This window comes from Chionomys nivalis, chromosome 16, assembly GCF_950005125.1.
Source record: "Chionomys nivalis chromosome 16, mChiNiv1.1, whole genome shotgun sequence".
Lineage (NCBI taxonomy): Eukaryota > Metazoa > Chordata > Mammalia > Rodentia > Cricetidae > Chionomys > Chionomys nivalis.
This window is the reverse complement of record NC_080101.1, coordinates 27,367,177-27,382,694: the sequence shown is the minus strand read 5'-3', so window position 1 is coordinate 27,382,694 and position 15,518 is coordinate 27,367,177. Positions and strand designations below refer to the sequence as shown.

Here is a 15,518-nt window from a genome sequence, read left to right as displayed (position 1 = left end):
TGAACCTTCCTATAATTCTGCGTGTCACTGTCTCATTTTGAATTTCTATCTTGACTCATCTGTCTCTAGGCGAAAATCCCTGCAAAGACTTAAATTTGGAACTAGACCTTGAGAATGTCTGTTGAAAGCATTTCACAGTTTCTGGAAAAATGCCTCTCCCTTCTTAACCCAATCTGTTTTCCTAGCTCTGCCCAGTGCACTCTGGAGCAGGCTAGCTTTGAGGATGTTTCCCAGATGAGGAGGACACTGTGCTACTTCTTACTCAAAAAGGTACCTGGTTTTTTTAGCCTGCCTAAGATTATCAAGGGTCAGATTCACTGTGACAAAGAGGTCTCTATTGTTGCTCTTACAGCCAAAGAAACAAAAATGGCCTACTACCTATCCCAGAGGAGAATGATTATTTTGTGGTCATGTCCTGTTTGAAACTGAGCCCTGTAGGACTGTGTTTGAAGGAATATCCCCTTCTTTACCAGAGCGTATGCTGACTGCTCTTTACCATGTTTTATCCTCTGTATTAGTTATTTATTTCATTGCTGTGATAAAATACTTGACCAAAAAAATCAACTTCAGGAAGGATTGATTTATTGTGGCTCATACTTTGAGGATGCAGTCTATCTATCTAGTGAGAAAGGTGTGGTGGCAGGAGCTCATGTGAAATAGCTGCTCATATTGAGTTTACAGCTAGTAGGCAGGGAGAGAAGAACACTGGCGCACTATTTACTTTCTCCTTTTTATTCAGTCTTTTTTTATTCAGTATCAGTCCAAGAATGGTACCACTTGCATTAACAGCAGGTCTTTCCACCTAAAAATGCCTTTACAGAGGCATTCAGAGAAAATGTCATCCAGATGATTTTAAGTCCTGGCAAGTTGCTCAAGCAGGGGCAGTGGTAAACACAAGAATAATTTGTGGTCAAATTCATGTGAAATTTGAAGGTTCTAATGGGAGATTGATAATTTTGTTGTGCTTCCTGGTGTCTTGAACATATCTTCCATTCTCTGAACCATCATTTTTCTAGAAAACCAAAGCTGCTTAAGAGAGGGACTGTGCACATTTGTACAGGTGAACCAGACTGGGTCCATTAGCCTCAGGCTGAGGCCTCAGGAACTTGAGGCCCTGGGCAAGCCCTAGAATCCTACTGGTGGATAGGGTATGAAGAAATAGGTTGCTCAGGCAATGCCCTGGCCCTGAGGATCTTCCTCGTTCTTGATAGTGTGAGCTTTTCCTCAATTTAGAATGCCTGGACCCAGACCTCATAAAGGACAGTTACTGCTCTTGATTCCTTATGCTTGACTGCAGAGCTGGGGAAGGAATTCTGATTTAATCAGTCTTTCCTCTATTTGTGTTAAACCCTGTACCTCTTCTGGCTCAAGCCTGGGAAACTCCACAGTAAATTGGCTGTGATTTCCACTGAAATTTGACAGTTTTCAAGTTATTTTCTTCCTCTGTATTTAGATGTGGTTAGTTGTGCTGTCAGCCCTTATCTCTTCTGTCATCTAGCCAACTCCCAACTGGGTTAGGAGGTATTTGTTCTGCTGTCAGTGTTGGCTGCATAATGAGGTGGATGGTTAAGAAATGGGTTATTTAGCATCTTCTGGAATCTAAATTTTCTGCCTTGGCTGAGGGGAAATCAATGTTATTGGAAGAAGGCAGCAAGGAGGCAAATGTTGGCTCTGAAACCACCCCTTTCTCCTTGGGATCTTGGATAAGATATGGAGATTATGATTGATTTAAAATCTTGTTTTGAGCCAGACACGATGGCTCAGGAACATATAATTCTAGCATTGGGAGGCAGAAACAGGAGGATTATTACAAGTTCAAAGCTAGCCTGGGCTACAAAATGAGACTCTGCCTCAGACAAGTCAAAATTAAATAAATCAAAGCTTTGTTTTATCTCTCATATAGGACTGCCTGCCCTACAATGACAGATCTCAGGATAGTGCTGACTTACCACCTGGTTTTTGGGTTAGATGGGGAAGATTCTTTTGTGGATTGTTACAGGAATGTTTGAGATAAATTCTGAATCAATTAAGTATGCTGAATCACTCAATTTTGCCACCCTGTTTTTGACCTGAGGTCTGAGGAAGAGGAAGGGCTTTCCTCATTGTGCCAGGTTCAGGGAAGGCTGAAGAGAAGCAGTGCTACTGGGTTGTTACTGGCAGTTCAGGGGTAGGCACAGCAAGCAGTGTTTTCCTGTCTGTATCTGCAGAGTGTACGAAGGGAGCTTGTTTCATGTACCTGCCATTTTATGTTCCAGAGCTTCAATGGTACCTGCATTATACTCAGACATGATGCCACAGTGAGCGGTTTGGGTTGTCTCTGAAGATAGACACTTGATTTTGTAGTATGTTCTACATAGACTTATGAAATTGTTGGGATTAGGACAACATGAGAACCACTAGACTGGAAAATCTCCATAGAGATAGGGCTGCCATTGGTAAAGGCAAGCTGGGATATTGGGGATCATGGACATAGAACTCTGCATCTTAGACAGCTTTTGATTGATGTTGTATTAATTTGGGTTGCCAAGTTAATCTGATTTCTGGATTCTAGAAGCAGCCTTTGGTCTTGACTGCTGCAATTGAGAGTCTATTTTGGTTTCCTCAGTTTCTCCTCCTCCCTAGTTGCTATAATGTCATAGCCTAAGGGAATTCTTTTGCAGTAGCTTTTCAGGATGTGAACTACGAGAAAATGGCATCATGAGATGAAAACTGCGCTTGGTCACTGCCCCTGTCCTTCAGCTTCTCTAAAGGCTGGTGACAGACCTTATATATCGTGAGCTAATCCAGAGCTTATTTTAATAGAAGAGAAAACTGTCTTTGTATTGTGCACTAGCCATATTCTGAGTTCCCCCTGAGATTCGGAGCTTCTCTGTTTTTTCTCTCTTAAATTCTATGGCTTAGATGTGAAAGGGGTGTATAGAGAGGAAAGAAGGAAGAAAATGGGGGAGGGGGAGAGAGAGTAAGATCTATATTTAGCAGGGAGAGACACTCACCAAGGGTGTGTGAGTGAGCTTGCTGGCAGGATTGTATGTGCGTGAGTGTGCTGGGAAGGGGGTGTGTGCGCCAGCAACGTGTGAGGAGGGCTGGTGCCCTATGGGAGAGTGCAGGCAGGCAGGAAGCAGCTGGAGAGGAGGAGGAGCAGAAGCGGAGCCGGAGCTGCCCTGCTTTCCTCTCAGTCTCAAAGCCGGGAAAGGATTGAGTTAGAATTCCACATCCAGTTGAAGTTTGCTGCTGTTGCCTTCAGTAGCCTGGTCTTCAGAATCCCCCCTCAGCAGAGAGGTGTGGACCAGACTGGATTCCTAGGTTTGCAGCCACCAGACTCCTGCCCCGCCTTCACTGAGGGGATTTCTCTGCTAGGCATTGTTCCTATCATCAACTTTGCACGGAGGAGCCAGCCAGCTAGGTGCAACTGAGAATAACAGCTCCTTGGCTCTGTTTGTCGGTTGGGCAGGCGGCTGTGCTGTGGCTCAGAAAGTTCATCCTGTGGCTTCTCTGTCAGTCTAAGGAGTGCTTCTAAATGGATTACCTCTTAAAGGCAGCACTTGCATTCTAAAACTTGAGAATCTGTGGCTTTAATGTTTTTTCCCCCCTTTTCATTTCTTTAACCTTATTTTGGTTGCAGCAGTAAGGTAAGTGATATTGAATATATGATTGACTCTGAACGACAAGCAGGAACAAAAGCAAAGCATTTGTGGGTGGAATATGGAACAGCTATATTAATTATATAACTGCTTGAGCCAAGTTGCTGGTGGGGGTCATTATAATGAGTGAAAAATAGCATACTCAGCACTGGGGTGGAATCTTCACATACACGTGTTTGTGTGCTGATAATCTGGCCATCCATTCTTCCTGTATACTCTGCTGTATGTCTACAACTACCTGTCCATTCCATTGGATGTGTGCATAGCTTCTGTCTTGACATGTCTGTATGTGTTTATGACTAACCTACCTGGTCCTCTCCTGTATATACACTGCATATAGACAACCGTTTTATTCATCGTATATGAATATATATTTATATATACATATAAACTTATCTCTACCTCTTTGTAATTCATATATAGAGCTCATTTGTCCCTCCATTTATGCATTTATACATGTACTTAGGTAACCTTCCTGTTCTTAGGTATATTCAGAAACCTTTCTATATTTCTTCTTACATGTGTGGAGAGGGGCTATACTGTCCAAGTCTGATATGTGCATGCCTCTCATGCGTACAAATGCCTTATAAACAAGTGTCCATCCTGAGCTTTTCCATCTTTGAATGTATGTACACATACATATAATTTGTCTATTTATGTGTATGGTCAAAAAGCCTTAACTTTGCAATTGAAAACTTACTTAATCCTGGCCTTTCTTAGTGACCTTGATCAAGTCTAATTTACCCTCTCAAAGCTCTATTTTTGTCTTCTATGAAATCAAAACAATAATTCTTCTTGCCTTACAGGGTTGTAATAATATGTGAGAATCATGTAAACTGAAAATTCTAAATAAATGAGTCTTTTGCCATCATTATCTGCCCCTCTAGTAGACCGTGCATCTAGCTGCATTAAGATTACACTCTTGCTCATTGAAGGTTTCCAAGCCTTCCATGTCAATAGATAGCTTCTGCTGAAGTAACAATGTTTGTCCTGTAGTTTTCTCCAGAATACTGGAAAGAAGCTACACAGAGCTACAGGATATTGACAAATGGTTGGATTGAGAGGGAAAAAAAGGGTCTCATTTGTTGCAGTTAGGACTTGATATTTGGTTCTTTGTAGCGTTAAGGAGAAGTGAGCGTGTCCACAAACAGAAATGAGCTACTTCCAACTAGGATCAAAGTAAACAGGTAAAAAGCTGAGCTAAAGAAACAGTTCACTGTCACTGTGATGACACTCTTCTCTGCACTCAGAGGCTATCTAGAGTATTTCCTACCCCAGATTTCTAAGTCCATGTTGTCCAATATGGTAACCACTTGCCACACGTTACTGTTTAGTCTACTTTGATTTTTTTTTTTTGAAACAGAGTCTCATGTAGCTCAGATTGTCCTTGAACTGTATATAGCTGAAGATGACCTTGAAATCTTGTTCCCCCATCTCTGTCTCCTAAGTGAGGGGAGTGGACCAGGCACTTACATTTAGGTCTAATGACCTGAGTCTGATCCTCAGATCCCACAAAATGAGAACCAAATCCCACATGTACCCTGACATATGTACATCTCTGCATGTGTATACACACATACAAATACTTAGATTATAGACGTATGCTACCATGCCCAACTAGTTAGTCTGCTTTGAGATGTTCTGGAAAATAAGATGTAAAATATGAGATTCAAGGATTTAGTATAAAAAAGAATACAAATATATAATTAATGATATTTTTTATTGATTACATGTTGTAATAATATTTTGAATTTGGGGTTAAATAATACATATTAAGATTAATTTTACACGCTTTCTTTACTTTTTATAGTTTTGCTAGGATCAGGGCAGCTTTTCTTGCTGAAAGGGCAGGTGAGCCCTTTCAACAGCCCACAACAGCAGTGGGGATTCTCTCCACCAGTCTCATGTGCTAGGGAGATAATAGCTAACTGATACCCTGGTAATTTTTGTCCTAAATAAGTTCTAGAAAATTGTGAATACATGCTACTGGGAAGAGATTTCCAGCTGAGTTTTACAATGGAAATAGGTTGCTGGTCATTAATCTAGAAGGAAACCTGAACCTTGAAGTTTTCATGTTGTCATGGAAACAGAGGAGGATCAGACTAAATAGGAGACTGCATACTAATCCAGTTATACCATCAATTCCTCATGGTACTGAGATCTCACTGTATGCCCGTCCCAGTGCTTTTTCATAGTGAGGTCCTGTACTCTAGGTATTAGGAATTTGAACATAAATGAAGAAAATTTATTATGTTCTTATGGTTCATATCAATTCTAGGCCCATAAGCAAGAACTTAGTAACAATAAGGATATTCTTCTGACTCAAGGGTATAATCTTAGGTAATTGGGCTTTTGAGAAGCTAGGGTACTTATCCCATCTAAATACTTTCAAGTTAAAAATTTAGAAAAAAATACTTTAATAGCCAAACAAAAGAATTCATTGGTATAGGTAGACCACAAGAATGTTGAGAGATAGTACATCCTAGAAACTTCAGGACTAGGACTAGGCTAGGCCCTTGATCTAGGGCATTCTCATTTCTTTGTACTAATCTTGTTATTTATACTTTGGGTCCTGATCTCTTTCTTCTGAAAAGATACTCTAGGAATTGATTCTTTCGCAAAGATCGACATCTTAAGAGTCCCCCTACCTGCTGTGACTGGCCCTAGAAATCACTCCTCACGACATCACCTTACAGCATAATTGGTAAATGGCCCAGGGATCATGTAGCCTTGATGGGAGGAGACTTCCCTTGGCGTTTTTTGTCCTGCCGCCCTCTAGGTTTGTTTCCCAGAATTGAAAGGCTGCTTGATATATGTTCATAGAATCCTTGCCTGTTTCCCAGAGGTCCTTGGTTGTTTCTTTAAAGCCAAGATTTGGGTCAGAGGTATTTATTTATTTATTTATTTATTTATTTATTTATTTATTTATTTTTACAAGAGCTAGTCATGTCCTTAATCATGTTTACTTTATAAGTCAGAGAGAAGAGTAAATGAATCAGCCATTTAAGAATACTGAGGAGCATTTCTCTTGACTTGGTTTTAGTAGGTTGGTGCTGATGGAATGTAATTTAAGTATCTACTCCTGGCCCTAAGTCTTAGATTTCCATAATTAAATCTTTAGCTTTCTGGTTACTTCACTTTCTTTTCCTATGTTTTCTTTTCAAATACAGATAGCTCTTGAAGGAGAGGCTTATTTTTCCCAGCACCAAGCATTCCTCAGGGGAAAAAGTGAATGCTTATTTCAGAGTGAGTGCTGGAAGTTAGAGAGTCGACCACAGTGAACAGGCCAGCAAGACAGGCAGAGTGATAGCATGAGCACTCTGATGGCAACTGGAGGCCTAGATTGAAGCAGAGGATTCACCAAAGGAAGTATTCTCTGTGGCCTATACCTGTCCTGGTTTTATGCATTTCTTCTTTTCTATATTTCACTCCTATAATAAATACTTTTTAATTACAATTTGTCAGTATTTTATATCATTTCATATTGTTATTCATTCTCATCAGAATCCCACCCCCCCTGTAACATATAAAGAGTAGAGACTGTTTCTTATATTCCTAGCATTTAGCTTAATACCTGGCATCTCCTTTATGTATTTATTAATTCAAATTGACTTGGAGATCAGATGGGTCTTCTATATGGCCCCTGTAATTTCATTCAGTAGTAGCAAAGAGAGACTGAGGAAGAAGGCTGACTTGAGTCTCCTGGCCTCACGGGTTGCCCCTTTTCTGATAGTCTGTTGAGCTCTGAGCAGAGTGGCTGGTTATTCCTCAGGTAATACATTGAACTTATCTTTTGCTTTGGAGCCTAAAAACCAGAATGGCTGGATGAATTTGGTGCCATTGCAGAACGTGTATGCCTAACAGGTAATTGTTAAATTCAGTCCTTTGAGAGGCAGTGGCTACCAATTGAAAGAAAGTTTGAAGGGTTTTGTTTGTTTGTTTACAGGGAGAAGCTGCTATTAACCTGGCTTCTTGAAACCCAGGGTGTTAATATTCAGGCATTTGTACTGGCCTGCCCTTGGGGTTCCGAAGAGCTCTGTCCTCAGCTGTAGCCACTAAGAGAACCTCCTGTGCACATTCACTACATTCCCTTTTCAAAGGGCCCTGTCCACCTTCCATCTCTCTCTATTTCTGTCTGTCTGTCTGTCTCTCTCTCTTCTCTTCTGCCACTCCTGTCCCCAGGGGCTAGACTCCCTTTTCCCCTCTCCCCTTTTCCAATTTACTTTCCCCCAATTAAAAAAATAAAATACCCTCCACCTGAACTTTGTTGATGACATCTTTCTCTTATGCTATGCGCCACTATTTTCTAAATTACAACACAGGTTAAAGCAGTAATGGGTGGACTGGACTTGTTTGTGGCCTCACAAAATACTTAAGTGAGGGGTTCCTTGTTAAAGTAGAGTTCTCATAGGAGCTGTCAAGAAGGCAGGGAACTAGGAAATAAGAATTCATGTAGTTTCTGTCTCTTAGTTCTTGACCTAGTTATCTCCTGTAAAAGAACCAGCTCATCTTTATCCCAAGTCCTATGACTTCTGCTGCTTCTCAATCCAGGGAGGTACAGTGCTTTTAAATTTTAGCTCCATAGACTAATTGTAGAGGGTGACTTTTCTTGAAAATGAGTAGCTATTAGGTCAGCTTTGTTCTTTAAGGCAGTTTTCCTCTTTTAGTAAGGATTTAGAAGACTTACAAATCATGATAAAATCTAAAAGAAAATGAGGGAAACAATCTCATGTCAAATAATTTAAGGACAGTGTGTCTGCCATTAGCTCATCTTGTCCTTGGTAGGTTGCCTAGCAAGACCATCGAGTATTGGTAGCCCTACGCATCTCATGAGTCTCTGTTTTCCCCTTATACTTTCCACTCTGCTCCTCCCCCATTTTTATCTCCCTAGTAAACAGGAAATGTTTATTACCCTTCCTCTATAAGGTAATAATCAGTTCCACCTCTGTCCTATAGTAGTTACCGTTAACTTAAAGTGCCAGAAGCAAGAATGGTAGAAGGTCTAGCTGCAAATTTTTGGAGAATGGCAAAGCACCCTGTGTCGTATATCCAACTTCCTATTTGTCTCATGCTTTGCTATCCCCCACCCAGTCAGAAGATTAGCATCCCTATTACCTGAGCAGTACAGTCACATAGCTATAGTGCCTTGGAGGATAGACTTAAGCAACACAATCACATAGATATGGTATCTTGAGTCCCAGAAAAACTGAATCAGAATATTGATTGTGCTGCTCCAGGCTGAGCCTGAGCTTCCATCTGACTCTGTTGTGAGTCTATTATTTGTGGGCCTTTAGTTGTCTGTCCCATTAGACTTATGTTGACTGCCATCTGAGTTCTGAACAGTGCTACACCTGTACTTTCCCACTGTATTCTGGAATTAGTTGTAGGGATACTTTTCTTCCTTCAATCTGAAATACTTGCCATGGTTTCTTTTTCAAGTGAATGGTTGCTATCTGAATCCTCATCAGAAAAACAAAATAGATAAGAAAGAAACGTCCTGTGTTGGTCTTTTCATTGTGTGCATGGTGGTTAAACATCTACACAATCATCCCTGAGTCAGAGTCTAATGCTGAATTTTGTGAAGGTTCAAGTAAGAAGTCACTAATTGACCTTAACTTATCCACATCCCAGGAGCTTGTCTCAATACTGATACCTTTGTACTTGTTAAGAGCATAAAAGACTTGATTTGGTTTGAATCAATATTTTAAAGGGAGTCAAAGGAAGAGCAGGGATGCCTATAGCCTTTAAGGCTTGTCAGGGTAGATTCTTACTGTCTTTGAAGGCATTGTTCTTATCCTGCTTGAAAGCTTGGTCTGATTTAAGTTTTCTGTTTCTTTCTGATCTGAGTGTACTATTTTTCTTTTTCATGAGCTACAGGAAAGAGCCAAGCCAGGAACCAGGGGCATGTGTCAGGTTTGAGACCCATACATGAGGTCATTCCAGGCAAGCACTGTGGGCTAAGCCAAAGACCTCAACTAGCAATAATTGCTAAACCAATCAAAAAAGAGAAAAAGAATAAAGAAGGAAGAAAGAAAAGGAAAACGCAGGACAGGCTCTTCTAAGGCAATTCCTATTAAACATCCCAACAAGAAATAAGAGACAGAAGCAAAGAACCAGCACCTCTCCTAAGGGGGAAAATGAAACGATTGTTGCGAGAGTCTGAGGAAGAAATCATGCTCACGTTGGGACCTTCATCCAGCCTCTCACCAGATAAGATTAGGGCAGAGACTATATGTGGTGTCAAGAGCAAGTCCGCAGGCCCTACTGGATCCTTACCAGAAGGCAACTTCCTGCCCCCTTGCTGTGAATCAACAGATTCTACTACTGCTGGAGAGAGAGATGGGGACCTGGGCCAGCTTTGCATCTTTGAGCAGCAAACCAGCAACCAGCTTCCTCTGACTTCTGCTGCCTGTGTTTCAGGGTCTGATTCTCAGGAACTCTCACCTGCCAGCTGTTCAGAGCCTTCAGAGAAAAACCAAGCCAGGCTCCTTTTGTCTAGAGACCCTGGCCAAAACTATAGCCATAGACAGCAAGAACCTTTGGGAGATGTAGTAGATTATATCATCAGAGAGCTGCAAGGTATCAGTCGTCTTCAGTCTGAGATTGCTGAGCTGCGACAGCACTTGAGCCAAGTTCGGGGCTCTGTGGATGAAGTGTCTAGCTGTGTAGACTCAGTATTGAGTGAAATAGAAGGTTTGCATGTGGGTAGCAGCTCTTTGGCCAAGGTGTGTGATGGGGAAAAGGCCCAGGAACCCCATGTAGAAAGATCCAGAGAGGAAGCCATTCTTTATCTATATGGTCTTCCTGAACATGATGGGGAAAACACCGTGGAGCTAGTGGACAGCTTCCTAGCTAAGCACCTCTGTGTTAATGGTGTGCAGTGCAACAGGTACGTCAGAGAGGCATATAGGGCAGGCACAGCTCCTGCCCCCCGGCCTACTGTGGTGAAGCTTGTCCATCTAGAGCACAGGGACCTCATTTTGCAGAAATCCATCCTCTTGCAGAGTGTGGGGGTCAGGGTTGCTACCAGAGAAGAGCCAATATGGCCACAAGGGTGTAAGAATCCCACAAAGGACTCTCTATCATGCTTGCAACAACTTCAAGACCATAGTTGGAACTCTTTAAACCAGGGTAAACCAGCTCTTCAGATGGAAACAGGGAACAGAAGATACATGATGGGACCATACCAGACGAGGACTCAGAGTCAACATAGAGGACCCCAGGTTTCTGAGCAGCAAGGCCTTTGCTTCCCACCAAAGGATGGTTTGGCGAAACAGGATGATGTGTCTAAGCTGCAGGATGACGTAGGAGCATCAGGAACATCCCGGGTAATCAATGATCATTGTGCCAAACTATCTCCCCTCTCTCAACTTGGGGAGTCTTCCTCAGTGTTAATGTCAAAAGAGGAAGATTGTGGAAAATCACAGATTTTCAAACAGGGCAGCCAAGAACGTGAAGCATGTAAAGTAACAAAACCACAAACTGACTGCAGCAATAAAAGCAAGGACAGCAGTTGCCTTTCACTGTCCAGCTCACTGAAAGCAGAGAGGGTAAATGCAGAGGACAAAATTCTAGGCTGTGAAGCTGGTCTTGATATTCTGAGCTCAAGGCAGCTGGAGGACCTTTTGGCAGACAAATCTAGAAGGTTTACAACTCTGAGCTCTGATAGCACAGTGGAAGAAATGATCATAGGGCCAGAGACTTTCAGTAACATGGTTCATATTGACCTGAATGAAGAAGAGAACTGTGCTGCCCAGGTCCTTAAGGATGTCTTTGATAAGTCCTCCTGTATTCTAAGTGGCTCCCAGGAGGATGAGGATGTAGAAATTAAATTTTACTCAACTAAACTGAGCCGAGCAATCCACCACTTTCGTTTGGCTCTTCAGGGGGTGTTTCAGAAGCTGGAGAACAATGAATCCATCAGTCCTGAGGACCTGGAAAGCAATGAAAGTGGTTCCCAATCAGAGAACAGTGATAGACTTCTCAGGACAGCAAGTTCAGGAGGAGCCCATGATTGTTCAGTGGAGAGTCCTGGAAGTCAGGGGAGTGAGAGCTTTCTCAGTGTGGTCTCTGGTGGAGTAGGCATCTCTACACAGGGTGATCAGACACCTCAAGATCCAAGCAACGTCTCTCTTGCTTCTAATAACTCACCCCTTGCAAACTCATTGCTCAGTTTCCCTCTAGCCCCATGTCTGGGAAATGAGACTTGTTCCAGGCCTGACTCTCCTGATCAAGGCAAACTGAGTTTAGAACAAGTATGTGCAGAGACCATTTACCTCAACAAGTGTATCAACAATTTTAAAAATGTTCTGAGAGAGAAAAGACTGAAGCAGAAAAAACTTTTGCAAGAGCTAGTGCAGACAGCAAGCCATCTTTCAGTAGAAGACATCCCCTCAGGTATTCTGAGTTTCTGTGTGGGATTCCAGCTGACTCAGTATGGCTTTCATCTGCTGATGGGGTTGGTCCATGGCTTGAATCAGTGTAAACTGCTTTAATACATACCTTAAGAAAATCTATGGGAAATAGAAGGAAAGAGGATGCTAAGGTAGTAGAAGAAGTTCTAGTCTCTGTCATTAGGACATTTCCAGTCTATTAGGGAACCATGGAAGTAGCCTTTCCAAAGAGACCAGAACATTTGGGCCACAGGAGGCTGCAGTTGTAGACGTGGGAAGCAAAAATGGGAAATAAAGCACATTTATTCCTGGGTTCCAGAGGGGCAGAAAAAGAATCCTATGTTGTATTTTAAAATACTCTTTCTGGTAGTTGATGGTGCTTCTTCATGGAAATTTCCTTACCTTTGCCTCTCCCTGTCGCCATCCTAGTTCTGGCCTTGCCCACACAGAGCACCCAGCAGCTACCTGCTTATAATACTGGCCCTGCCCAAGGGCCCAGCTGCCCTCCATAGATCATATTCCCCTTCTGCTTTCCCCAAATACCTGAGAACTAAAATGAAATGTGTTTCTTAACAGCAGGAAATGAAAGAACTTGTTTCTAGGCAGTGTTGGAAATACGTGGTTTTACATTTTCTTCTTCCAATCAAAATTAAATTTATCCAAAGAGCATATGCTATATTTATCCAATTTTAAATGTAAATGGGGTTATCCTGTTTTGCATATAACCTGATTCGGTTTCCCAAGACAAAATGAAAATGGAGAAACATATCTTACTGGCAGAGGTGTAAGGGATCAGATACTCATACATTGCTGATGGGATGAGATGATGTAGCTTCTAAGGAAAGCATTTGGGAAAATGTATCAATGTTATAAATATACACACCTTTTGAGCCCTCAGCCTCACTTCCAGGAATGTATCCTGCAGACATTTTTACATGTGGAAGTGGCATATGTACAAGGCTATTTTTGAAGTATTGTTTTTAATAGTAAGGATTGAAAGCAACCTAAATGTCCTTTAAATATATAATGAAATAAAATTTTGGCACACATAAACAATGGGATGCAGTGCCATGTAGCTATTAAAAAAAGTGAGGTAGCTCATTATTCAAATGGAAAGCTACCTAAGTTTTGTCAACCTGGAAAAAAACATAGTGCAGAATGGTATATGTGAGATTGTATGAGATCCTTCCATTTCTATAAGAGAGGGAAAATATTCACCCTCATAGAGCCTGCTGTAGTAGATAATACTGAGGGAAAGATACATGAGAAACTGGTATCGTCATGTATTACTTGACAGAAATGCAGCCGGAGAAAGACACTATTGGTAACTCCTTATTGTGTTAGCACAGAAGTATACATACATAAACCTAGATGGTATTGTCTACAGTAGACCTAGACCACATGACATACAGCATTCTCATATGTAGTCTGCTGTTCACTCAAATGATAAGTAGCACATGGCCATATATGGTTCTCCTTGGGAGAAGGTTTATTGGGTGAAAAACAAGTGGAATAGAATGGAGTTTTTTTTTTTAAATTTTAAATACATTATATACCTCTTCATTATTTAAGGACTTAAATAATGTGAATGGTAATGTCAAGTCATAAGATTCAATTTAGAAGAAAAAAATTGAAATCATGCCACTCTCTTCAAATACTCCTAGAGCTGTTCTAACTTATATCTGTATAAAACAATCCAAATTCCTTTACTTGTCATTACTAGTCTCGGGTTTATCTTTTCTTGTTCCACTGGGCCCCTCCCTAAAGGAAACTTCTGTAGTTCAGTTGTCCTTGCTTTTTCTGTTTTCAGTGTATTCGCGTATATATGCTTCCTTCTGACCCGAGGCATTGCATTCACTATGTCAGCCTGCGCATCTTCTCGTTCCTCAACAGCCCACAGCACTTTCTATAATTCCCCGTCTATAAAGGATCTTTTCTTCTTTATTCTGAAGTCAGTTTGTTTCTTCCTTGAACATCCAGAAATGATTTCTTTGCACAGCAAGAGAAACACTGTGTTGACAAAGCAGTTCACCTTTACAACTCCTTAAAGCTTGAAGGAGACCGGCTGGGCCAAGAAAGCCTGGAAATGATTGCCATACTTTAAACTGCTGGTCAGTCTTTAATCCTTCTCCTGATGAGTCAGTCAGCAACTAGACACAACTGGTAGACATTTTCTTGTTTTAATTATGAGAGTTTTAGTATTGTAATTTACATATCTTAAAATTGCCCTTACATCCCTTCAAAGGTGGTCTAGCATCCCTATTGTTTGTTTGTTTGTTTACATAATTATAAAACCATCCATTATCTAATATAAGAACATTTCTAACACCTTAAGAATCCCCATTAACAACCAGTTTCCCACTCCTTTGCCTTCAGCCTCTGATAACTACTAATCTACTTTTTTGTGTGTGTTCTGCATAGTTTCCATAAATGAATTCCTATAATAGCAGACACTTTGTGTCTGGTTTCTTTTATTTAGCAAAATTTTTTTTAGTCACTAGTAGTTTTGCACATATCAGTGCTTCATTTCTTTTTGGGACTGAATAATATTTATTGAGTGCACATTCTGTTGATAGTCATTTGGAGAATTGTTACCACTTCTTGCTCTCAAGAATAATGTACCAGCAATGGTGGCTCATGTCTTTAATCCCAGTACTTGGAAGGCAGAGGCAGGCAGATCTCAGTGAGTTTGAGGACAGCCTGGTCTACAAAGCGAGTTCCAGGACAGCCAGGACTGTTTCACAGAGAAACCCTGTCTCCAAAAACAAAAAAACAAAAACAACAACAAAACAACAAAACAATGCTGCTGTGAACACTGGGGTGTGTATCAGTTTTGTGTGAATATGTTTGTTGCTTTTCCTTCTGAGTCAGTACCCAGACTGCTAGGATTATAGGTTTACTGCACCATGTCCACATTGGATATGTTTTCTATTCCCTTAGATTTTTTACTCAGAAGTAGAATTGCTGTTTCCTGTGGTTATTCTGTGTTTGACAAGTTAGGGAAATATGAAACTATTTTCTAGTGTGGTTACACTATTTTATATCTCTAACAGAACATAGGGTTTTAATTTCAGACTAGTGTTGGCAACAGTATTTGTCCTTTTGACTACTCTTGTGGTTGTGAAGTAGTTTCTCAGTGAAGTTTTGATTTGCATTTCCATAGTGTCTGATTTTGTTAAACATCTTTGCATGTGTTTATTGGTTCTTTATATTACTAAAGTAATGTCACTTAAATTTCTGGCACATTCAAAAAATGTTCTCTTATTAAGTTGTATACGAGCTATTTGAATGTTCTAGATATAAGTACATTCATTACCAGCTATATTATTTGTAAATATTTCTGTGATTTTATATGTTGTTCATTTTCTTTCTTTTTTGTTTTTGTTTTTGTTTTTGGTGTTTTTTGTTTGTTTGTTTGTTTGTTTGTTATTTCGAGATGGGGGTTTCTCTGTGCAACAGCCCTAGCTGTCCTGGAACTAGCTTT

The 15,518-nt window shown here is 40.8% G+C and overlaps 1 protein-coding gene across 5 annotated transcripts in view; it reads left to right on the top strand.

The window, feature by feature from the left end:
• Positions 1-15,518, top strand: part of Unc13b (unc-13 homolog B) — a 193,328-nt gene that overhangs the window by 134,876 nt on the left and 42,934 nt on the right. Inside the window, exons 1-2 of one of the 5 annotated variants that reach the window (XM_057790259.1) lie at positions 3,196-3,629; positions 9,519-12,038. The exons of 3 other annotated variants lie outside the window; for them this stretch is intronic. In XM_057790259.1, the coding sequence (XP_057646242.1) occupies positions 9,779-12,038 (2,260 nt within the window). In that variant the 5' untranslated portion in view covers positions 3,196-3,629; positions 9,519-9,778. Of the gene's footprint in view, positions 1-3,195; positions 3,630-9,512; positions 12,039-15,518 lie in introns of those variants that run through there. One more of the 5 variants, XM_057790260.1, reaches the window with a different exon arrangement.